Below are 27,103 nucleotides of genomic sequence, written 5' to 3'. Positions count from 1 at the left end.
TTGTACCAATTCAATGGATCCCTGAGTAGTACTGTATTAAACTACTATTATTCAAGCAGTCAGAATATTATTATGTCTGCTTATTACACCCTTGACTGAACAAAAAACGCAGCAATCTAAATCTAACAATACCTGTAAAAATGTCCTTTAATAATACGGCTTGTTATTAAGGTACAAAACATGTATCACTAGATTTGTGTAACTGATCTTTTTTTTTAATTGATGTAGTGTATGCACATGTTTGGCTGCACTAGTGTCACTGAATTTGTAAAACAAAATCAAAACAAAACAAAATCAGGTTTTACTGTGGCAGGTTTGAACCAGAACTGCACGTGCATTTTTGTTTAGCCATGAATCCATTTGCGTTTTATACATCCCAATGACAGCTATGCTCTGATAGATAAAAATAACTGAATATAATCTAGTATGTTTATTTTATAATCCATTTCTATAATTGGAAATTTTATTTCATTCTAAAACTGTAATAGCTTCAATTGCACTTAGATTACTGCACTTACCAAATAATCAAATATGGAAAGAAAGTAAAACCAGGTGCTGGATCATTCAAAATGCCAACAAGCAGTGGATCTGCAATTGTGTTTCCCCCCCTTATAGCACTGTAATCCCTTGTTCTCAGAGACAAACTGGGTGAGGTAATATCTTGTATTGGACCAACAGAGGTTGGTCCAATACAAAACATTACCTCACTCAGCTTGTCTCTGTAATGCTGTGGAACCAGCACAGCTATAGCACTGCAAATACTTTGTTCTCCTCAGAACAACCAGGAAAGAATGCTGGGTATCTCGTATATTCATCATCAACATCTCCAAGAAATTGGGCCTGTGTCTATCCAAGTGAGGGCTTGGGATCCTGAATCATGACTTTGTTGTGTTTCATAAATGTCCAAAGATAGTTTTAAGAGTTCTGTTCCTATTAGTTATTTGACATCTTGGGGTCTCAGCAACATGTTTTTGGCTAGCTGCCATTTCAGATAGTCAGAGATTAGAGCTCTCTTTGTGGTCTGAGGAGGCCTAGTCTGTGCCAAATTGTGCCAAGTGTTAATTCCTTCAATAGTTAATGTTGCCTCAGATGGCACCAGTAAAGCTCATGGCTACAATTGTGACTGAATGCACCCTTGTATTCATACTCTATGCACTATTGTAATAATCTTTGTAGAAAATATGCCTTGTGACGTTTCATTTGAAAATTAATAACTCACTGGTCAATAATATCATGGTGAACTGTATGTAGCAACATTATATGTAAAGTTATGAATTCCCCCTGTATGATGTTGGTAACATATGTTCAAACCCACTTAGCCCTAATTAGGTGGGAGTGATTAAGTAGGTCTAGCTTAAAGAAAGGAATGTGTGTTTACCTCCATTTACATATAAGTAGTACACAGAGTCCTTGAGACAGCAAGAGGGAGACAAAGCAAATCTGCATTTCAGCACATATGGAGAGAAGAAAGAGTATGGGGGCACCTTCACCTCAGATTCTGTGTCACTTTCCTTGAATAAACTTTGCTTTAAAAGGTAATTCTCAGAAGAATCCACTTCAAAGGGCAACAGGACTATGTAAAGTGAGGGGTGAGTGGATCTCTGTCTATCTCTCTCACTTTCTTTCACATAAGATGACAAGGGAACCAGTCTTTGGACTTTGGGATGGGTTCTGACCTGACAATTTGGTCAAGCCTGTGCTGGGAACATGTAGTAAGAATTTTACCTTGAACCTAGCTTGTTAAGTCTTAGGGTAGGTCCATACTTACCCGCCGGGTCGACGTGGAGAGTTCAACTTCTCGGAGTTCGAACTATCGCATCTAATCTAGACGCGATAGTTCGAACTCCGAACGCGCTCCCGTCGACTCTGGAACTCCACCACCGCGAACAGCGGTAGTGGAGTCGACGGGGGAGCCGCGGAGTTCGATCCCGCGGCGTCTGGACAGGTAGGAAATTCGAACTAAGGTAGTTCGACTTCAGCTACGCTATTCGCGTAGCTGAAGTCGCGTACCTTAGTTCGACCCCCCTCCCGTAGTGTAGACCAGGCCTTAGTTACTAGAAAGAGTTTTATCTTTATTTCTCTAGTAACCATTTCTGACTTCAATGCCTTCTACGCATAGTGACTTAAAATCCCTCTCTTTGTATTTAAATAAACTTGTTTTATTCTTTAATAAAAAAACTAATCCAGTGCTGTGTTGAAATTGAATTGTTTGGTAACTCCAATTGAAGTAGCAAACCTTATGAGGCAAGGGACCTATAACACCCGAGCTGTCCAGGAGAGGGCTGGACAGCGCAGAACACACATTTTGGGGGAAATCCGGGACTGGGAGTGTGTTGAAGTCACCTTGCAAGTGATAACCAAGGCTGGTAGAAGCCAGAGTGTGACTGGAGTGTTGCTGGCTGGATGCAGATATATTCAGATACTCAGGTTGTGACCTGCATGCTGTTTGTGAGGGACTCAAGTTGGGTGCTATATCAGCAAAGCATTGTGAGGCACCCAAGGTTGCGGGGCAGGTGGTGACATAACCCCACACTAGTCTGGACTGAACCTCATGATGTGATAACAATATAATATAACTAGTTATATAATGCAAACACATATAATTACATATTTATTAATGAATATACTTGTCGTGTAACAGTTGCCAACACATTTAATATACAATTACATTTTTGCAGAAGTTTTCCCTGGGGTTTTATTCCTTTCCTCTTCCTTTCTTTTCTCTCCTCAAACTTTTCACTCTCCCTTCTTTCTTTAAGACACTTCTTTCCCATTCTTCCTTCTCTCCTTCCCTTTTTTCTCTATACGAACCTTTCCCCCACCTTTTTACATATGTAACTCTTTCATTCAAACCCAAACCCTCCACAATCACTTCTTTATCTGTCAGCCATCATTTAGACTGTGTTCACGGTTGCCCTTCAGCTGCACCTCAATATCTGTCCTCATCTTTTAACCTCAGGCTTATATATCAAACAGCATACCTCGTTTTGTGTGCATGTAGAGTAGAGACAGTACTAGGAAGAGAATAATTCCTTAGTCTCTTCTGCTCCGCAGCACGTACACACCTTTCCCCTCCCAGGGACGGAGGGGAGAGACAGACCTAGAGGTACCAGCAACCATTCCTCCCCATTCACAACTGACTGAGTGAAAAATTACTCCTGTTTGAACAGCATTTGGTCAAACAGAGGTCTCCATACTAAACTAAAGGTCAGATTATACCATGTAGTTGGACTGAGCACACTGCCGTACGGAGAAAAGACTCAGAGATTGGAGACTGCCCAACATAGATGGATGAGGGAGATGCTATACAATTCATGGAAAAAACAAAATAAATGCAAAACTAAGGAATCTGACAGAGCAGGCCATGTTAGAAAATATCATCAAAGAAAGAAGGCTCAAGTGGTTGCAACATGTATATTGTACAGAAGATGGGAGACATGCTAAGCAAACACTGAATTGGGTATCCAAGGAAGGAAAGAGAAAGCAAGAAAGGCCAAGCAAGAACTTGCAAAAGATACTGATGGAGAATATGGAATGTGCTGGTATCACCTGGGAAGAAGTACTACAACTAGCAAGCAACCATAATCAATGGAGGAACTGGACTGCACTCAGCTCCTAGGGAAAGGGAACAGAACACTGATCTGTTTTTCTTCGAGAAATGGTGGTGTGCGCATGGCTCGTAGTTGAGGCCTGGCCTGACATGAGTAATTAACACATAAGGGAGGCCTCATTTCTTGGAGAACAGAATTAGGGAGATAAACAGATCATAAGGTTCAAAAAGAATGTCTGAACCAGCTAAGATAAGAGGGAGCACTCCCATGGAACCATTTACTAACAATCGACAAGACAATTTAGGAATGTAAGGAGGAGCTCAAGCATGAACCCTCTTATGGACAGAGCATGCTGTACAGGGATTGGTTCCTGCAAAGTGACCAAGCCAACTCCAAAAAAGTGTGATGCAATGTATAGTAAATGCAATGAGATGTGTAAATGTATATGAAGGGAGAGGGTTTCTCTGCAACTTCGGATATGGTATGCCCTATACCCATCCCCTAACACTTGAGTCTGATCAACTCAGCATAGCTTTGCTGTATGCCAAATAAATAACCTGAATGATTAAATCTGGAGTCAAACTGATTTTTTTTGGATCCCAGAGAACTGGATGAAGTGTTCTCCCAAAACTGAAAAAGGTGCTCTGGATAAGCATGGTGGAAAAAAGTCTCATAGGGAATCCCAACACTGTTGGGCAAGGAAATAGCTTAATGGGGGCCCTATCCATTTCCCAGCATCAGTAAATCCAGAGATTGTCCTTTAGCAAAAGAAGGAAGTTGGGCTTTCATCACTGACCACCTTCCTCTTTCCACTACTTCTGTGTTTGGGGTCATGAAGCAGGGGATTTTCAGAATAGGGCTAGACCTGGAAATATGTGCTCAGAGTATATGGTAACAGTGGGGTCCTGTGTGGTGGCACTCTCGGGTCAGCCCAGTCAAAAACAGAAAGACAAGGACAGGAAATGGGGAGATGTGAGAAATATGTAACTGTGTTGACAGGAGACAGAAGGAAGGATAGGAGGCATAGGAGGGAAATATCAAAAGGACTGGGCAAGATTTCCATAAGGATCCATATATTTTAGGTATCCCTGAACTTTGTTGCTTTCCTACCATAGAAAAATATAATAATGCCGATGGATTTTAACATGGTGCACATTTACACCATATGGTAACATACTTTCCAACGTACATCTTTGGCACCAGAGGTCCAAAACAAACAGACAAAACCAAAAAAACACATTCATTCAATAGAAGGCAAAAAGAAATAAAAATTAAGAGGGACTAGGACACATTAAACAGGACTCTGAGGGGGCGGGGGTGAGGGAGGAGGAGGATACTCCAAGGATAATTTTATACACAGTATAAAATAAGAGATCAGACAGAAGAGAAATGATCAAGTCACACTGCATAAAAATAAAGTTAATTGCAAAGTTTAAATTGAATTAATAAATGGCTCACAAATTACTAAGGGCCAGATTTTTAAAAGTATATAGGTCATTGCTCAGCATTGTAACACCTGATTTAGGAGCCTAACTCATTTTCAAAAGGAATTGGCAGTTGATGGAATTTAGGCTCCTAAGTACCTAAATCTCTTTTGAAAATGACTTTTAGGGTCCTAAATCAGTTAGACATTGCAACTCTGAGCCCAGCAACGCCTAAATACCTTTAAAAATTTTGGCCTAAATTACTATAGTCATATCAGCATAACTGTTGTATTACAACTTGGTTATGATAATAGTACTAAACTAATTTTCAAGAAAGGTAAAAACCTCCCGTTGTTAAAGAGATTACAGTTTGGAATGTGCACCCTCAGGGATGGTTTACTCCTTTAGGGCTGGAGGGCTGCAGGAAAGACCCTGAGGTCAAGGGAGCTGTGAAAGGGATGCACTGCAGTGAGCAGGAGGCTTCTGCTAGAGACCCTGACTGAGAGAAGAGTTTGGGCCTGGTAGCCAGAACCAGAGGGCTGAGGAAGGCTGGGTGTCAACCAGGTAAATCCTGGGAGTACTGGGCCCAGTTCCTACTTGAGATCTTAACTGTGAGAGGCTGAGCTCCAGACAGGTAAAACCAGAGAGGCTCTGAATTGGGACCTAGTTCTGGGAAAAAGTGCTGTAGGCTCTCTACTTAAAGGGAAAGTGCAACTGAATTGGCGTTATGGCCTGGAGGGCCAGTATCTAAGGACTCAAAACATTTCCCCCCAGGGTCCCATTTATTACCTGTGGCCTGAGAGTTAAGGAGCCCTGAAAAATTGTTAGCAGTATACTACAGAGTGACCTCTGTCCATGAGGGGTTGCGCAGGAGGCAGCCGACCCTTTTCCAGAATGCTACAGTATTAAACTTGGACTCAGTCACTACAATATTCTCTCTGATTCAGCATACAAATTAAAGTAAATATTTGCGATTTGTTACATTCCATAACACATTATTTGCTTCTATACCTACTAATAAATGCAGCAAAACCTCTACAACTTTCTGCATCATTAGGCAACCTCCTAAGGGATTATCCCAAATGTACAGAATACAATTTTGCTTTATTACAAAACCACATCTTTTAGCAAATGAAATTTGTTGCTCCCTTTAGGCAGCTATCACTGTATCCTTAAGCAAAGCATAAATATTTTAGGGTACACCCACAATAAAACTACTCTGTGAGGTTTCATGCAGATATTTGGATATATAAATCTCAATACTGCCTATTCCATTACTTCTAAGTTTCAAATGAGGAAAGAAAACAACACTGAGACCCATCGTCCCACATTTACTAAAATGGAATTCAGTACTGTAGATAACAATACTTTTCAAAGATACTGCAGGGGCTACCCCCACCTTGTTTTCACAGTTATTTTTTGTATGCATTTAGTTCCACATCAATTAATTAATTCAAGTTATAGAATGTTATCCTGACTCATTTTGAAATTAAGGATAGAAAAACAAACAGAAAGGGGCTTGAACCCATATATTATGAGTGGGATGCTCAAAAGAACTCAATGTTGACCTAACTCTGCTCCCATTTACTTCACTGGGAGCACAGTTAGGCCAACACTGAATTCCTGGATCTGGATCTGAGCTTCCTTGTTCTCCTTCATCTCTAAATATTAAATTCTCCTATGATATATGTACATTGTTTTTTCTGACTCTGTACCAGTATTATGAATATTATCTTTATAATTAATATTCCTAAGTATACATATTAGATATACTTACAAAGTTTAAATGAAGTGGAAAAATGTGAAGTATAAAATGCATAAACCCTTTTGTCTCAACTATATTGATAAAAAACAAACATACAAGTTGCACTTTTTTGCTTGTACTATAACAAAAAATAATAGTAAATATTTGTAAAGGATCATGAATCCTAAATAGTTCCTTTTCAAAAGTGCACCTTACCTTTTTTCTAGAAGTGATTTGTTTATTAACTGACTACCAAAAAAAAAAAGAACATATCCACAATTTTCTCCAGAGATTTTATTGCTAAGCAGTTTCGCAAGCGTATGGAAATGAGAACTCAGTTGAAATTACCTTAATAACCAAATCAAATTTCTGGTGTAAATCCCTGTTTATTGGCTTTAGGAGACTGAGTACAGCTGTTGTAAGATTCATACAGAAGTATTGTGGATAATCCTCAGGAGTCCCTGCAAAAAGATATTGAGGTTTGAAAACATAATTGAGAGAAATAAGTACTGTGTGTAACAGCTTTATTTAAACAGTATATTTACTTCACTCATTAACTAACAAAGGAATAAAATAAAATTCAATTAGTAAAGGGGTAAAAAGATCATGCAGTATATGAGAAAGAAAGAACAGATCTTGCACAAAACTAATAAAAATAGAATAATTTCTTTTGTAACTTTCAAAAGTTGAACAACAGCTGTTTTCACATTTTAAAAACAAATTTGAGGATTTATAGTCAGTGTTCATGACAGTGTTCATCTAATAGCACTGGTTAGAATAAAGCTTACAGAAGGCAATTATTGACCATGTCACTAAAACATCATCACTTATGACCTTGAACATTCCTTTTGTTCCCTTTATGAGAGGAGAATACCAGGTGTGCCAAATGGTGTGTCTGATTGTGTCACTGAGATCTGTGCAAAAAGGGACTACACGGACTTCATTCCTCTGCATGGAAAGAGGTCTCAGTAAAGTTCATGGCAGCATCTCCCTCCACATTCCCTCAGGCTTTGCTTAGGTCCTCTTATACTGGTTGGTATCACCACAGGAAGGGTTGGACCACAGAAGGAACAAGTAGGGCAGGTCCAGAGTGGCAGATGTACATTTTTTCCTCCTGCCCCCCATCAGAGTTCTCTGTGGACATGTATACAGCCAAAAGCTGTTTACATTTCCATACCCCACTCGCAGGGTGAGGATTCCCCTTAAGGGGGAGAAGGGGCACTAGTGTAGCAGTCAACTGCAGAAACCTTGAAAGCATAACTCTGTTGAAGCTGTGCTCCAGAGAATAAGGAACTCAGAGCCACTGTGAACGCACAGGACCCCATTTTCCAAAGGTATGACACAGAAATCTCCTTTTTAGCCATCTCCCAGAGGTTTTCCCAGACCAAGTCCTATGACTGTTTGAGATGAGAACAACTATTCACCTGTGAGTCAGTTGAGAGCAAACATGTTTGTTTCACTTGTGGTGGACATAACCGATTTTAGCCCAGTTCCTAAGAGATAGCACTTACACCTAAACAAATATTTCAGTTTACTACTGAATAACAAAGTCAGAATATTGCACTCTATTATTTTATTTACTGAACACCATCAATATACTTAGTACTGTACAAACCAGAGTGAAGAGTCACTCAAAAGAGTGATTTTCCATTTTTAAAAGGTATTTTAGAATGGTAGGATCAGATAAACAAAAGAAGAAAATATCTCACTGCTGATCTCAGTAAACAACTGCTATGTGATAGGTTAGGCCCATTGTGCAAAGATTTACACATGTACTTAACTTTATGCACTGTAAGAAGTCCCATTAACTTCAATGGGATACTCAAAGTGCATAAAGGTAACCATGTGCAGGTCTGTAAATTTGTCCAGAGACAATATAATGGAGTCATTTTCTACTTACAGAGTTTTTGCTTTTAGGATTTAGGGAAAAAAAAGAGAAGAGGTATGCAGAGGTGAAAAGGTTGAGGTAAAAAAGGTAGTACTTGAAGTACAGCTTTGGCAGAATACAAAGACAGCACTTTTTCACCACAGATTACCAAGTGCTCCAGAAAGGTTTATTATGGGAGTACTGCACATATTGCTGAAGGGATTAACAACAAAATTATTGGTAATGTTTGCCTCTGTTAAGTGGAACTGTACAGACCCATACACAGTGGTGATCTACAAGCTTTATTGTACAGGAAATTATGTTTCTCCAAAAGCTAAAACCTATTGCAGGACTAGAATTTTGCAGGAGCCCTGGGCTCCATTATGGAAATTCTACCCTTTTAAGAGCCTTGCCACAGGGAGTGAAAGCTATCAACTCTGACAGTGTCTAAAGAAACTCGATGTGTGAGCTAAAATCTACCCTGATCATCTTTGTTACAGCATATTGAAAAAGCAGTATCTTGTACTGAATAGGCATTTTCATCTATGTCAAAGAGAGAGAGAGAGAGAGAATAGCATGAATGGTGTATTCTACTTTATAGAAGTATCCAGAAAAATCTGTTGCTCCCAATGCTGGTAACAAAACTACAAAATACATTTAATGGAAAACAGGTGTACACAAGAGTTAAATGTTTAATTCACAGGAGATGGACATAATATATGTAAAATATTATACACATACCTGTGTACACATATATATACACTCACCCACAAACAAAACAAGTACTGATATAATACGTTATAAAGATTTGATTAGTTCGAGATGGCCATAGTACTCAAGAGTGGTGAGACAACAAATACCTTATACTGGCCATTTTAAACAAGTGATGATAAAAACTTCACACCACACGATCATGCACTGTATCTTGTAAATACTACAAATATCAGTTACTTGAGAGTGTATATATATATATAATTTTAAGTATCTAAAATATTTATATTTATAGTATTCATAAATGGATTATTGACTGGATCCCTCTGTGAAAGGTGTGGCGGTGCTCTTTAATAATTGTTATCACTGTATCTGTATTTGTCACTAGTAAGGTATTTCTTTAACATATATGGAAATAGATAGTTCATCCTAGAGGTGTGTCTGGAGAGCAAAGACTGTGAGAATATCAGAGCCAGCCTTAAGGGCACTAGCCCAGTCTCCAGCGTAGCCCCAAACTCTTTACAACAGGAGAAGTCAGGGCATCCACCATACACATGAGAAAGAACCAGACTGGAAGAGAAACAGACAGAGGCTCACAGACACACAGGAGGATGTATTTTCAACCCTCTCTCAGAGCAGTTCAACCACTCGGGGATTGGATCTCTGGGTGACAGCCTCCATAACACAACCATGTCAATGCAACAGACCTGACTGAGTTTGGCACCTGTAAGCTTCCCTTTGGACACAGAAACAGCACCTTCAAAACAAACTATTAGTTATTCATTTACACAACATTATAAAGCACCTGGAGCAAAGGGTAAAAATAATAAAGGCTTATGTTTTGAATATATGAATATTTCCTCTTACCAAACCCTTAATGTTTTCTTTGCATGCTTTGATACATTTCATACAGTATAATTACCGCCATCCCTGTGCTGGGAGAAGCAGACTGTCCTGCTAGCAGCATGCTCTCTCTGTCTCTGTGGGTCTTCTTGCTTCCCTGACAGTATTTAATTATGCTCTGGTCACTCACACTTAATCCCCTCCCTTTTCTAGGACTGGGGTCTTATTCTAGTTTAGGATCCTCCTTTGATCTTACACTTAACCTCGGGAAGAGTACATCATTCTCAGCTGGAGGGGAGCCAAGAAAGGTGTATCCCACAATAAACAGCTCTCCCATTGTTTCCTCATGGAGTCTTATCTGTGTGATTATTTTGCTTTTCCTGCTTGGTTCCTTTAGAACCCTTTTGATATTAAACAACCAATCACACAGCCACATACACACACCATATTAATTAAAAAAAAATTTCCAATTTTTCAAACAAGCCTTGTATAAAGGTCAAGTTTATAAACTTAAGCCATTTTCTGTTTTAAAAAGAATGCCTAAAGTTAAGCTCCTATACCAATATTTAAACATCTACAAATAGTAGCCTGATTTTCAGAAGTGCGGAACCTCCAGCAGGTCTGGGTGTTCAGCAGATAATAACTGATAGGTTGCTCTAGGCACAGGAGGCAGAATGTTAGGTTTGAAGCTTAGACAGAGGAAAGATGATGAATGGAGGAAGCAAAGGGATTGAATGCAGAACGCACAAGTGTCCCTGAGGGAAAACAAGACCAAAGATATATGATAGAAGGGGAGGAAAATGAGGTTGGACATGGTAAGTAAGGATGAGGAGCTTGAACTTGATGCAGCAATATACAGGGAGCCAATGGAGACAGAGCGATATGGACAGATTGGTGGAAGAGGACTTTGATAAGAGATATTTTGGACAAACTGGAGGAGGAAGGGATAGGAGAGACAGAGAGGTCATAGAACAGAAGATTACAGGAATCAAGATGTGAGATAACCAATAGTTTTGACGGTGGTTGTTGCAATGGGGACCTGTAAAGAGAGGGTGAATTTTGGAGGAATTAAACGGGAGGAAGCAAGGAAGGACTTTGAGAGCAACTAGCTATATGGAGAAGGCGAAATAAGAGCTTTTGTCAGATCTTGAGATTTTATTGCAAGTCTTGTGATATTTGTTGTGTTTTTCTAAAAACTCCATCTACTGGAAGGAACAGACTGAAAATCTTAGCAGGTTTCTAGATCCCATGATTGTGGAGGAAAGCTTAAAAATCATGAAGCAAGTGCACCATAATGGCTCAGAAACCAGAAGAGAAAATTAAAAAAAACCCTTGTTTTTTTAAATCATGATTTTAAAGCCAATATTAAGACTTTTTTAGGGCTTGATTCATTATATTGGAATGCTTGGATTTGGCAATACTGAAGAAGAGTCTACAATTTTATAAAATGCTTATAATATACATAATTATAAAATTATCAGTGGGGAAGAAATACCTATGATCTTGTTTCTCCTCTCAATTACACTGGAGTAATAGTAGTATAGTCAGGGGAGCTATCTTGGTATAAAGGTTGTGTAAGTGAGGATAATCTGATTGTATATACCACCAGTGGAGATTTATTATAATGCATGTTTCTCTAGGTGAAGACAGACTGTACAAAAATTAATTTTCATGTATGATGCATGTAAATTATGGGTCCTTTTTGACAGTCGTGAAAGTAGTGTTTAACCTGATGGTGGGGCATTGCCCTTAAGCATCCCCTTGTGTCCTGTTGGCTTGCTGCCCTTCTGTCCCCTCTTCCTAGCTCTCCTCCTGGACCTAGCTTGTACTTTGAACAGTCACTCTGCCTCACTTTAACCCAGGAGCCTTCCAGGTCTCCTGCAGCTGGATTGTACATTAGATCAGCTCCAGGGACTCAACCAGCTTCTCCTTCTGCTGGCCCCTCTCCCCGAGTCAGTCTATTTACCTTCATACTTGGGAGGCTTCAGCCTCCTCCTGGTAGTATTCATCTGCTATGAGGGAGAAGGCAGCATATATGGTGGTCCCCTTCCCAAAGCTCATCCCAATTAGCTGGAAGAGAGGGGAGCCTTGTCCCATATACTCTGCAAGGCTCCTGGTCCTGGGCCATTAAGGAAACAGTAATACTTTTTCTCCCCAAAACACTACTTATTCCTAGAACTCCTTCCCTCTCTAGTCTTCAATCTCCTAGTTCCTAGCATACATCAAACCTCCCAAAATCTTAAAGGTACCATACCAGGGGACAAGGTTCGCTGACCCCTAGACACTACTATGCTTAAGAGGGCAGACTATTCCCATCAAAATCCTATGCAGGCTTTATTTGAAATTCTTATATACTACATGACTACTTCAAAAGTGTTTTCATTATTGGCATGTGTGAATGTGCAGTTAGTATGTCATGTGGTACTTCTAGGTATATAGAGAAGCTAAGAATTCTTCAATAATAGTTTAAATTATGTAATTATTTATGATGCTGTCAATGTGCAATACTATATATTGCAGGGGTGGCCAAACTTACTGACCCTCTGAGCCACATACAACAATCTTCTGAAGTTGGAGAGCCGGGGAGCACCTGATAAGGCTCGGGACTTCAGCTCCGTGCGAGGTGCATACTGGGACTCGGAGCTTCAGCCCCACAGGAGGCATGCCAAGGCTCAGGGCCTCGGCCCAGCGGGAGGTGCCTGCCAGGTCTCAGGGCTTCAGCCCCACTCTTGTTGAAGCCCAGAGCCCCAGCAGATGTGCCCCATTGGGCTGAAGCCCCCAGACTCCTCTCCCTGCTTGGCAGAAGCCCATACCCCACCACCCCACTGCAAGACAGAGGTCCCGAATTCCCCTCTCCCCCAAAGTCTGGTAGGTGGAGAATGGGGGAACATGGGAGGGTCTGTGAGCAGCATTGTAACAATAAAGGAGCTGCATGTGGCTCACAAGCTACAGTTTGGCCATCCCTGATCTATTGGAAACCAGTTGACCATATAATTTATTCATTTATCTTATTAAAGATAGGCCTGATTGAAAAAAATGCATCAGGCAGGAGTAAGATTATTCCTTAGCTACACACAGTTTGGGTCAGTGGGTATATGTAGACCTATCATCTCTACCGAAATATGGTTCGATTCCTGAAAGTCAATGAATGTAAAATATTTCCAAGTGTCAGGTTTTCAAATGTCAGGATACCAGATGCTATGCAATCAGAAATCAAGCATTACAGTGCTATACTGTGGAGTTTAGTTCTGTAGACTTTAGCCTTTACCCTAGGGTGGGTCAGCTAGTTTGATTTAAAAGCACCCTTAAATTCTGGTCAAAAGCTTGCGTGTGGGACTGAGAAGAGATTTGGGAGCAACACCCAAGGAACAGCCCAGGTTAAATCTGTAGTAAAAACATATGCTAAAGCAAGAGGACTTAAGAATCACATGCTTCTCTGAGAGAAAATTATCTGCTAATAACACTTAGTTCTAACTGGAAAATTAGGTGAATTTTTATTTGAACACAGTAACTTGGATAATGGTCAGGGTGACCTAACTGCAGACTGTAACTCAATCTGTCATGGTGCAAATGTAGGACTGTAACTCAATAGACCACAAGAAAAATACGTAGGAAACTTATAAAATGTTCAATTATCATCTAATTAGTAAAAAATAGCACATTCTCTCACTTCGTGGTACAGCACTTCTAGTTTAAGTAATTTATAACACTAACATGAAATCTTACAATGTCTATGTGGGAGATATACATTTTGGTTTACAGTGGGGGAAATCCCATGTGATGAGAAACAGCTGAAAGGAAGGACCCTCAGATAATTCATTTCAATTATATGTTTGAAAGAGTGCTCCAAAAACTTAGCATATCAGCCTGCATTCTCATACATCTTACTCAATTTGCTGAATAAGCCACTTTCACTCCTTTCCAGATGAAGGCTCTTTAATTCACCAGTGTATATCATTGTGCTTCTTGTGAACTTATTTAAAATACCCAGTAGCAGAGTTTGCAAGCTATAAAGTAGTGCAATCAGTGCTTTAGCTCTTTTTCCTTTCAGCCCATGGAAAAATTGGGGAAACTTGTTCCTATCTGTCCAAAAGGGAGAGGGAGAGTGTTAAATGGCACAGTGTAAGTCCCCCACAATAAAGAAAAAGGGGGTGTCTCCATGAACTCGTTCTTGAACTGCATTCATCCAGGGCCAGAAGAGACCATGGACAATTAAGACAATCTGATGCAAGGGAGGAGAAGGGGCAGGCTACAACCTTAAACACAACAAAATAAAGAGTAGGTGTACGACACCAAGACAACACAAATTTCTCTGTGCAGAAAAGTTCATATTTAGCTTTGAGAGGAAACTCACCCTAGTTGCCATCCCCTGACAATTTTTATACTGCACTACAAAGTTTTGTCAACCATTCTCCCTTGAATGACATTAGGTAGGCAAAAACCCCAGGTGCAGGGGTTCTGGAACAATTGGTATAGTGGGGGTGCTGAGAGCCATTGAACCAAACTGTGAACCCTGTATAGGATGGAAACCACCCCCAGCACCGCTAGTTCCTGCACCTATGCCCCAATGCGGACATAGTTATGCAGAAATCAAAGTGCTTTTGTGGGCCTACCTAATGTCATTCAAGGAAGCAATGTTATTATGCCGACAAAACTCCTGTTGGAATAAGCTACATCAACAATATGGGACTCTGTCAGTATACCTGTACCAGCAAAGCATTTGTAATGTAGACAAAGACTTAGTTTGTGTTTGTGCCTGTGAATAAGAGCCAAGGATTACTATTATTATCTTCCCTAGCTATTCCTCAGCAGAATTGAAATGCAGTCTAACTGAGGGTGTGGATAAGCATCTTCCATATTTTCCTTCCTTGACTGCTTCCTTATTTTCACTGGATGAAGCATAAGATTGTCAATCTAATCTAAATAAATAACAATATAGTTAACAATCCAAAATGGAATAAAATACCAGAACTGCAATAAAAATGTTGTTGAGTAGAACAATATCTACCAACTACAACATGAATCTTTTATTGTGTTTCAGCTTTCCCACTTAGTCTTTCTCTGCCTGATCCTAATACAATGGCTGACTATGAATGATAGCAAGATTAGCAGATACCAACCAAGTAGGATGGAATAGAGGATGCGTGGTCGATCAGAAGGAGGCTGGATGTTTTTGTCCTGATCTATAGCTTCTATTGGTGGAGTGACATTGATGGGGTTCACTCGTGTCTGAAATGAAAATTAAGGAAATTAGAGCTGATAAATTACAAAGTCTGCTTGCAGTTCTTCAGATTTAGTACAAAAACATTTTGCTACAGTGGACATTTACTTGAATGCTGAAGAAATAATGTGCATGCATGTAAATATATAATGCAATAATAAGGACACATCTTTTGTGAAATGTAAAATTAACTATGCAAAACTAAAAACTTCGCGGGTGAAAAATTTGGAACACAGAACATATGTCTCTATTGTGTTTTTCTTTAAAGAACCATATTATCTTAAAAATAATATATCCTGATAAAGTCCCCAATTCTGCAAATATGTACATACTGAACTTTACTACTGCGAGTAGTCCCATTGATATGGGATTACCCATAGTAATCAAGTTAAGCCCATATGTAAGTGTTTGCAGGACCAAAGTAAAAAAGAATACCTTCATCAATATCATGTCAGATATTAATTAGCTTCTAAATTATTGCTGTTGAATACATTAATACTTCAAAATATGCAGAAAATTAATACAAACTCATTTTGTGAAACATTATGAATTCAAATGCCAACAATATGAATAATATATGTGCCCAGAACAAAATTCAAACCAATGCTTAGGTACCATGATGCGTGCATTTGAAATATTTCTGATAGACAGATATTTCCTTGTAATAAAGTCATGTATATTATCCAGACACACAGTGGCCTAGTGAACTGACACAGGAGTGGAAGGTAGGCACTCCCAAATTCCACTCCTGAGTCTGACAACCTGTTATTCAACCTTTGTTGACTCTGTTTCCTCATCTGTAAAATGTGAACAGTAATATTTAGTTATACCAGAGAATTATTCTCAAGATTAGCTAAAGACTTCAGTGCTTAAAATGGCAAAAACATAATACAGTAAAAATCTAGCTGGGTCATTGAGAGGAGCACTTTAAGCACCTTTTCCATCACGCAAGCTACTTCTCTCTACTTCCTGGACACCACAATCAGCTTCCACAATAGAACTCTACAGAAAACCACATACAAGAAACCCACGGATCACAACACCTACATTCCTAGATCCTGTGCACCCCAAACACACCAAGAAATCTTATCTACAGCCAGGCACTCAGATACCACAGAGTATGTTCCAAAGACATAGTCCGGGATATACACCTTAACACATTTAAAACAACCTTTACCGAACAAGGACACTCCACCAGAGAAGTAGATAGCGTCATGTAATGGGCCACTCAAACACCCCAAGAGAACCTTCCTCAATACAGAAATAAAACCCCCTCTGACCGCACACCCATAATTGTTACCTACCACCCCGCACTGGAACCCATAAAAGATATAATCAAACAACTACAACCCATATACGATGGGGACCCCATTCTGAATGAAATCTTTCCTTAACCTCCACTTCTTCCCTTCAAATAACCCCCAACTCTTCCAAGCACATCATCAGAAGTAAGCTCCCCACAGACCAGGGCAGACCAACTCAAAGCAGAACCAGACCCTGCCAAAACAACAGATGTAAAACCTGCAGACATATCTCCATTGCAACAATGTTCAACACCCCCCTACAACACATTTTTTAAGATCCATGGATCCTACATATGCCAATCACATGTAGTGTACCTCATCCAGTGCATTAAATGCCTCAAAAACAACTATGTGGGTGAAACCAGAAAATCACTATCCTCCCAAATGAACTCTCAGAGGAAAATGATAAAAGACAAAAACACCACATCACCTGTGGGAAAACACTTCTCACAAAGTGAAAAGAATGAGGAGTACTTGTGGCACCTTAGAGACTAACAAATTTATTTGAGCGTAAGCTTTCATGGGCTAAAGCCCACTTCATCAGATGCATGCAGTGGAAAATACAGTAGGAAGTGTATGTGTATATCTATCTATCTATCTATATATCTATACACACCTCTACTCCAATAGAACACGACCCAATATAACACGAATTCGGATATAACGCAGTAAAGCAGCGGGGGGGCCGGGCCCTTTAAAGCGACACCCGAGCCCCGCTGCTTTACTGTGTTATATCCGATTTCGTGTGAAGCCCTGGGCCCTTTAAATCACCACCCGAGCCCGGCTGCCGGAGCCCCGGGGCTCCGGCAGCCGGGCTCGGGTGGTGATTTAAAGGGCCAGAGGCTCTGGCCACTGCGAGGAGCCCCGCGCCCTTTAAATCCCCACCTAAGCCCAGCTGCCAGAGCTCCAGCAGTGATTTAAAGGGCCCATGGCTCCCCACAGCCGCTGGAGCACCGGGCCCTTTAAATCCCTGCCAGGGCTCTGGCAGCCAGGCTCAGGCGGTGATTTAAAGGGACCAGGGATCCCGCAGTGGCTGGAGCACTGGGCCCTTTAAATCACTGCAGGGGAAGCCGGCCCAGCTCAAAATATGGTGATCAGTTATACCCTGAGCATGTGGGCACGACCTACCATCCAGACATCTGGGAAAGAATTTTCTGTAGTAACTCAGAGCCCTCCCCATCTACTGTTCTATCACCAGCCATTAGAGATATTTTCTGCTAGCATTCGCAGAATAGATATTTGCTGCTAGCAGTTGCATTTTGCTGGGACGCCGGGAGTTCCTTTCCGCAACATGAAGAGCAGCTCTATGTGGCTCGAAAGCTTGTCTCTCTCACTAACAGAATTTGGTCCAATAAAAGATATTTCCTCACCCACCTTGTCTCTATAGTAACCTGGGACCAACACGGCTACAACTACACTGATCCCAGATTATGATTTACTCCCTCTCATCCTCACTTGACACTTTCTTTCAGACCATTAGACAGCAATAGCAACAACAGATATGGTGGGGGGCAGTGAGAGGCGTGTAACTAACTTTTTTGGGGAAGCAGAACTTGCATCTTTGCTAGAGATGGACCTCTTAAGGTTGCTGTAACTCACTCATGAATAATGACGTGAGCAATCCCATTGATTTCAATGGAACTAACCATTTGCTTAAGTGTTTGCAGGATCAAGCCCTATGTTATGCTGTTAACTTGTTTCAATTAAAAAATCAGAAGTCATTATTTCCATAGGAAGCAAAGAAAACCGGAATGGATATGTTTCAGTGACATACGGGACTGTACCTGCTCTAACTTTTCTCCAACCTAAATTCCCACTAAGTTGCAGATGGTTCCCTCTCATTCTACTTACTGTCATTATAAATTACTTACTGGTTGCTCTGACATTAAATTGAGAGGTTCTATAGCTGTCTCTTAGTCTCAAAAAGATGGTAAGGACCACTCTGCCTGTATAAATAGATCATAATAAAGCACTTTGAAATTCACCAAGATGAAGGCTCTATAACCATTTAAGACATCATTATAGATAGTACAGTAATATATTTAAGGTTGCCTGACAGTTTCCATTATAAAACACTGTTTTCAGTTGTCTAAAACTTTGCCAAACTTTAACCAATCAGTGTGAAATTTTCTATGCCTTGGCACCTGCCTCAGGCTGAATTTTCTGGAAAAAAATCCATCAGCAAACAAGAATCTGGTCAATTCTGAAAACAAGGGTAAGGAAAACAATTACCGTATAAACTCGTTCATAAGCTGACTTTTTTTAGTATAAAAGGGAAGCACCAGGGAAGGGGGTTGGCTTATGAATGGGTACAGGGAGGGAAATGTGGGACACATCCCCTCCCCCCAAAAGAGGCAGCACAGCTAGCAGAGCCAGAAGGGAAGAGGCAGGGCCAGAGTCTCTTGGCTTCTGGCCACGCTGCTCTGCCCCCAGCCTCCAAAGCAGCTGCAGCAATGCTGCTCGGCCCCATCCCCCAGTGCAGGCTGTGACTGCACTGCCTGGCCCGCCGGAGCATGCTGCGGCCGTGCCACCCGGCCCATCCTGCTGGAACATGCTGCGGCTGCGCCTCCCGGTCTGGCTCACCAGATCAGGCTGCAGCCGTGCTGCCCAGCCTGCCAGAGCAGCTCCAGCCAGGCCAGAGACATCCTCCCCGGCCCTCCCCAGATAATGTGGGAAGGGATGGGATGGGGAGAGTGTGGGGGGTCCCAGGTAAGGGGTGGGGTCATGCGGGGGGGGGTCACAGGGGTTACTCCCCTAAGCCCTAGCTTTTCCCCCCAAAAAAATTTCCCCACCAGTTGCTGTCCTGGCCCGTCAAGGTAAGCAGCTGGCGCACCAGGACACTTTGTTTACTTAGGTTTACCACCATGCCTGCGGACGCGAGGTAAACAGACCATCTCGGTCCACCAGCAGCTTATCCTGATGGCCCAGGAGCCAAAGTTTGCTGACCCCTGAATTATAGGGTCGGCTTATGAACGGGTCATAAAATTTTTCCATTTTTACTTATCCATCTTGGGTGGGAGGGGGGGGGCGGTCAGCTTATAAACAAACCGGCTTATGATTGAGTACATATAGTACAATGTTTTTCTCATGTTAAATAAATCTCCCCATTTTTTCTGAGATTCATAGATTTTAAGGCCAAGGGGGACCACTAGGATCATCTAATTGGACATCCAGAGTAAGACAAGTTAAATAACTACACCCACTAATTTCTGCATCGAGTAGGGATAGAAGCTAATTCTCCAGGACAGCACTCAACTACCTAAACCACAAGACCATTCTTCTCCTGCAATCGCCTGCCTCATTAGTTATACATCTTCCATCTTCTACAACAAATGAGGCAGGGGATGCTACAGACAACAGCTACATTAACTACACATCCAAGACTCATCCTGTGAACTCAGTGAGGCAGGATCCTGGGTAAAAAATGTGATCATGTAATTAAAGACAATACAATAATGCGCACACAGAGAAGTTATTAAGCAACCTTAATTCTAGCAATTCCTAATTCCTGAGTGCATGACTTCTCAACATTGATTCTATTTTAATATAGCTTTTTGTATGCATGAATATATACTGGTTGGCTTTAGGGCAACAATATTGGGGAGGTTGGGAGGGAAGTGAATATGTTCTGAAATTCTGTTATGATGCACAAAGTCAAAACCCTGAGGGCAATACGCACAATACAAGGGACTTTTTTAACCACGTATGATCCTGTTTTTAACATTGCTATTGTCATTGGAGAGAGTGAAACTATTTTTTATTAGACTTTTAGATTTTTTCCCATATTTTATACACATAAGGTCTTCAGTGCATAACGACTTCCCCATACAGGTGAGGTAAGTTAGTGTAAGCTCTCACAGTGCATTACCTGTGCATACTACATTTGTGATGGTTAGAATGACATCTTGTTTTAGATAGTTAACATTATTTTAATATAAATCCTTGACCTGCATTTACGTAATCTCTAATTTTCTTCTTTTATGCAGCATCTGGTTTTTGCTCTAATAATTTATATAATCCCAAAGCATCATGCTACAAATAATCTAGTATTCCAGGAAAGTTTTACAAGATCCTGCCAAACCTTAAACAACTTCTGAAAGATTCAGGGTCACAGCCTGAATAAACTATTGAAGATTTTCATGTTTTCGTTGTTGAAATTCAGTTCTTAAAAAAATACATTGCTTTCACATAAAGAAACCTTTTAATCAATTACTTTTCAGAGGGTAGTCATCCAAAAAGGTCATCCTTTCAAGGAAAGTCCTAATTGTTTGCTAGCTACAAGGACAAACACTGGGAAACTTTCCCTGTGCTGTTTGCCAATATACAGAATTTTCATACAAACTCATTGAATACACAGCCTTAAAGAAAACAAGCACACTCAATAAAGACTAAGTTGTTTATCAGTGTCAAAACAATTACACTTAATTCCCTAACCAATAAAGAGTATGTATCCTACAAAAAGAAAAAGAAAAAGAAAAAGAAAGAAAGAAAGAAAGAAAGAAAGAAAGAAAGAAAGAAAGAAAGAAAGAAAGAAAGAAAGAAAAAGCTGGCCTACTTCTTTCAAGCTCTGCTGTACTATGTAAGATTTAAGTGAATGGTGGGTTTCCTTAAAATTCTTACTGTGAATGAAGAGGAGAGTTAACAAGTCACAAAATACTATAAAATCCAAATTTGCAATATATGGCTACTTGCTTACAGAGAACAAGTTTCTTTCAGGGCTACCATATGAAAAAACATATCAAGAGAACAAAAGACAGAGGAACAGAATGTCCCTGCCCCTTGTGCAGTGAGCAGGAACAAGAAGCACAGAGACTGGTCCATCCCTGAGGGCTCACATCATCCCAAAGGGCTCAGGAAGGAAAGAGTAGGCTGAGCTCATCCTAAGAGAAGGCTACCACACTTCCCTGTGTGCACAAGGGAATCTGGAAGGGACTGTGCATCAAAGAGGTACAGAACCCTCTGGGGCAATATGACTTCACATTCACACCATCCCCTAATGTGCCTTAATTTGACACTTTAGCTGATAGCTAAAATGGTAGTTTAAACTCACAAGGTTAAGAGTTTTAGTTAATCACACACACACACAAAATACTTATTCAAACCTAATCTAATCCCTCAAGTCTACAGAATTGGTTGGAAATCAAACAAAAATAGGAATTTCTGCAAGATTTTTCCTAGTTTGTGTTTTCAGATCAGCTGTAAATGCTAGAAGAAAACCCTCCCACACAATGGGCCAGATCCTGGCCCACTGCTCTGTCCCCTTTGTACTTCTCCTGCACTGCAAGGTCAGACTGTCCAAACATGTCCATTGGTGCTTGCCCTGATGCAGATGCACACCAAGGTAAAACAGGCGCAGTGTTCTTTAGCAATCTCCGGGCAAGAGAAAGAAGGGAAAAGATACAGGCATGGTTTTTTAGAAGGCAGGCTGATGAGGAAGGGAAGATAGACATTTTAGCATTTCGGCTTCTCACCCCAGCCAGAATATGGAATGAATATATATATATATGCCTGAAAATACAGTAATAATGAATTTTTCAAACTTAAGGCAATATTTACTTTTTGATTGACACAACCCTAATTGAATACAATATTCAACATTTGAAAAGGACTGCATGTGTGAAACTCAGTCAGCAAATTTAGCATCGTTGAACATAATTAATATGCCATAATAAAAGGTAAAATTATTTATTCATGCTGAAGTTCATATTTCCTAAGGATTTTATAATTGGAGTGGGTATAGGTGTCATATGTGTGTCAGTTTTTTAAAAAAACTTTGTACTAAACAACTTTTAACATGCACCTAGAGATTAGATTTGTCATCATAAAGACAAACTGGAATTAAGGCATATACACCTCTACCTCGATATAACGCTGTCCTCGGGAGCCAAAAAATTTTACCGTGTTATAGGTGAAACCGCGTTATATCGAACTTGCTTTGATCCACCGGAGTGCGCAGCCCCGTTCCCCCAGACCACGGCTTTACCGCGTTATATCCAAATTCATATTATATCGGGTCGCGTTGTATTTTTAATGGTAAGAGTAATTAATCATTAAAACAATTTACCAAGTGTCATGGTGGATTCTCCCCCCTCTGACCATTTTTAATTCCAGATTGGTTGGTTTTTTATAAAAGATATGCTCCAGGAATTATTTTGGGGACGTTCTATGGCCTGTGCTATATGGGAGGTCAGTAGATAATCACAATTGTCCCTTCTGGTGTTAGAGTCTATAAATCTATTACTTAAAATATGATAATCCATTAAAAATCCCTAATTTAAAAAGTAAAGCTTATTTGATTAAAAACTGAAAGTAAAACTACGTTATTTGCCCTTTGTTATTGTAGTCATCATGATTTACACTTAGTTTATGCTTACTTATTTAAATGGCAATATTTTCAGCTCTAAACTCCCCCTTACTGGTTACTCTCATCAAAAGATCCTAGGTAAATCCTATCATGTTCCACATCTGAAGTTGCCTTCAAACCTTGGGAATTTTTGCATTTATTTTTTCTTTTTCTTTGGTAGCAGTCCTTCATGGATCTTCATAAGATATTAGGAACAGTGACTTTGAGCTTAAATCTCTAGGAAAAGACTCCGTCAGTGTGTGTGTGTGTGTGTGTGTGTGTGTGTTGAGAATAGTCACACACAAAAAACAGCTGATAAAACTTTGATTTCTGCTGAGAATAACTAGACATGGAGAAGCAAGACCAAAAACAGCTCTGTCCAGTTTTAAGTACCTTCATACCAGGAATGAGCTCCTTCCTTCACGTGCAAATTGTGGACCTGATTCTCCTCTTAGGTCATGTCTACACAGTAAAAGCCGTGCACCAGCTAGCTTACCCAAGTGAGGCATCAGCATGGGTAGTGTAAATATAGTATGGACCCTGGGCACACACTCACCTGATTAGCCTGCTCTGAAGCCCACACTGAGTTGTTTTCACTGCTATTGTTACCTGTACTAGTTGGATTCAAGTTAGCTCAGGTAGGCTAAACCAGCCACAGCTTTTTCTGGGTAGACTAGAACTGCATGACATTTTCCTGATGAATAGTTTATTTGATGAAAAATGCAGTTTTGACTGACCTAAAGCTATCTGCAAATTTAACATAAATAATTTCAGCCATTCACAAAACAGCAAGGATGGGGAGGAAGGGTGATGCTACTGCCACTTTTAATGCCTTTATAACCTTTAGCCCAGTGATTAGGGCACTCCCCTGGAATGTGTGAGACTCAGGTTTGAATCCCCGTTTTTTTATGCATTAAAATTTCCAATTTCAGATTAAGTTCAAGATGAACTGATTTTCCCCCCAATTTTTCAGAGCTTCCACCAACTGAAAAATTAGCTATTTGCTTTGCTCTAGTGTAGCCATATCCTTACTTTCAGCAGTGTGCATCAGGAGTACTTCATCTAAAGTCAGTGGAATGAATCCATTATGTGGTAAATGAAAGAATAATTGTGCTGTATATATATGACCTTACAGTAATTTCCCCAGAATACAGTAATTTTTTGCATTACCAAAGTAGGAAATATGTTAATAGCAGCCATTATATGACTTTAAAATCTCCCAAGCCTCCAGTATGTAATTCAATATCCTAACTTATCTCAGAATCTATCACTCTATGCATTGCCTATTTGCTACTTGATAATTACGTTTAAAAAAATCAAACAACAAAAACGTATCCACCAATATCTGACAGTAGCACTGTCCAGTGATGTAATGGCTATTTAAAGTCTGCTAGATTTTCTGCATCACATACAAAGTTATATTGAATGAAAGGAAGAGAACAAGGCATTGTTAGTGGAAATCACATATTCTCATCTCGTATCAGACTAAGAAAGCTCCAAGCTCCCAGAGGCTTTTTAAACTACACAGTCTGTTTCATGTTTGTTTCTATAAACCAACCTGCATTTGCTAGCAGAAACAAAGAAAAATTAACACACATTTCCTCTGAAAGGTATGAACTATTATTTCACACTCTTTCTCCTCTCTTCCCCCACCTCATAACCTTTTTCTTTCTCCTTTTGTGAATATTGGGAATTCTGCACGCCAGAGACTAAAAAGTGAAAAGTCAGTTAATTTACAGAATAATTGGGCATTCTGTATTCAGTCCACAAAACCCCAAAGAAAGATTAATCTGGGACAGAAAACACAGTAGTGGAGGCTGATGACATCTGAAAATATGTAGATAAGAAACTACACAGTGCCTGTTGAGTCTATCTATGCCCTTATACTGTACTCTTCGCCACATTATCTGATTACTATAGGGTAGAGGTGCGCAAAATATTTGCTACAGCCCTCAACCACACTCAAACATGGCCTAAGATTCAGGCCTAATATGTTCTATAAACATAATACAAGAATATTCATGCAGTATTAACCATAACCCCTATATAAACATCCTCTCCGGCTAACTAACTTGTTTATTTCATCAATCCTTTGTCTTTTCCCAACAATCACCTCAGGAATCTCCATTTTATCTTTAGGCTTGGAGAGGTTTCTAGGGTCAAGGGGCTGGATAGATAGGAAGAGAGAATCTTGCTGGGAAGAAGGGGCCATGTTCCCTTTAGAAGTTACAGCTTCTAAATCTGAAACATACAAGCAAACCAGCAGGGTTTGGTCCACTTCGAACAGCTGCAAAATGAAATGCGGAGTTTGATTCACTAATGCTATCACAAACCAAGCCCAGCAAAGTTTCATTCAGGTCTGTTGTCCGAGAATGTTCATCACAGTGTTGGATGAAAATATAGTTTACATTAGTTTTATTATTTAGGTATTTAAAATTTTATGTAAGTTGGCAAATTATGATTTAGGCCCAGCCCAAAGGTCTAAATCCTGACATGCACAGGAGGAACGGCCATGTCTCAATCACCTCAGAAATAAAATAGCAAGGGGTGAATGTATAAGGAGAAAGATAGACAGAAAATAAAATATGGATTATCCAACACACTTTCCCGGCTATATTTTTTATCTTTTTAATTAAACCAAAATTCAGAGCCAGCTAGTACCCCAAATAACTGGGGATGCTGCAGGTAGCAATCTCCTCCCCAGCAGATTGATTATATATTCAAAAAGAAACATTGTTTAGAGGCATCAGAGCGAAATGTAAAGAAAAAGGGGTGCCCCCAGAAAGAAAAATTTTGATGCTTTACTGAAAAGGCAAACTGGGAGAAAACAGAGTCTAGCTCTCAGTGAGCCTTTCATTGTTCTCTCCTAGTCTCAAACTCTTCCCTTCCAATCTAGCTCTACTATACTGCCAATTCACTCATATCCTGACTCACCAACTGACTACATTCCCCCTATACTCAAGCCTCCCAATTATTGACAAGGCTCTATTTTGCTTAGTTTACAACAGTACCAAAGCCAATGTTTACAGAGTTGCTGGCTAATAATTTTTTTTCACTTTCTGTTTTGCTGAAACCCATAGAGAGATAACAGGAGGAGGAATGTAACCCAATACTACACAATTGCTAATACAGAGAAGCCAACAACACTAAAGGACAAATTCAGTTACCACAGTGATAGGCATTATAAGAGATAGAATGAGCATAACTCCATGAACTTGAAACTTATTGCACCTGCTAACACCAGGAGTGAATTCTGGCCTACATATGCTTATGATCACCCACACAAAGTACTGCAATAACCACTCCCGGTGTTGCTTAGCTTTGAAAATCAGTCAAGATCAAATCTATTCAGATCAGTAATACCATCTGTTTTCAAGCACCCAGCTGCTGCCCTTTCGGTTACAGCTTAGTCAAATTACTCTAATTAATTCCATGCTGTACTTATTCATAGGTATTATCATGAAAAAATGAAAAATGTGTTGATCAGTATTTGCTTTGAGTTACACGTCTGAAATCTGTAGATAATACTATGGGTGGATAGTAACTGCTCCATAGTTAAGGCTGAAGACAGCTCACAAGTATCAGCAATATTTTCAACCTCCATCATCTCCTCAAAAAGAAACCCATTTTTCAGAAATGTCATATGCCACATTGATTTGCAGGGAACATTTTTTGTTCTGGAAAGTTTTTGGGGGAAATTAGAGTTTTGAAGGTATCGTGATCTGATTATTTCCTGATCTTCATTTTTCTAATACTTTTTTGGCTCATTATGCAGCCTCTCTAAAATATCAGTCTAGGAAATTCATTTTTTTTGTTGGACTAATGCCTTTTCCTATCTTTGAGAAAGTTAGCTGGTGAATTAAAAATATATAAACATTTATTTTTGCATGAATAAAATGGATTATTTAAATTGTTGGCATGCAAAACATTCATTATGACCTAGATTGTTGATTGTTCCTGTGTAGCAATGAAGACCCTACTTGTACTGGTGGAGGGGGGGAAGGGAAGGGGAAGAAGAGGGCAGGTTCCATGTGGTTGCCACTCCCCCTTCATGAGCAAGTTGAAGGACAGTATACAAAGCCAAGACTCTATGCC

General features: G+C 40.0%; 1 protein-coding gene across 16 annotated transcripts in view; it reads right to left on the bottom strand.

Moving 5' to 3' along the window:
- PCDH15 (protocadherin related 15) overlaps positions 1-27,103 on the bottom strand; it is a 771,473-nt gene that overhangs the window by 376,888 nt on the left and 367,482 nt on the right. For all 16 annotated transcript variants that reach the window (XM_045024749.1, XM_045024750.1, XM_045024752.1 and 13 more), the window contains 2 exons: positions 15,261-15,369; positions 7,068-7,180 (listed from right to left, as the gene is read on the bottom strand). In XM_045024749.1, the coding sequence (XP_044880684.1) occupies positions 7,068-7,180; positions 15,261-15,369 (222 nt within the window). The remainder of the gene's footprint in view (positions 1-7,067; positions 7,181-15,260; positions 15,370-27,103) is intronic.

This window comes from Mauremys mutica, chromosome 7, assembly GCF_020497125.1.
Source record: "Mauremys mutica isolate MM-2020 ecotype Southern chromosome 7, ASM2049712v1, whole genome shotgun sequence".
NCBI lineage: Eukaryota > Metazoa > Chordata > Testudines > Geoemydidae > Mauremys > Mauremys mutica.
The sequence above is the reverse complement of the archived record's forward strand: the minus strand, read 5'-3'. Positions and strand labels throughout refer to the sequence as shown.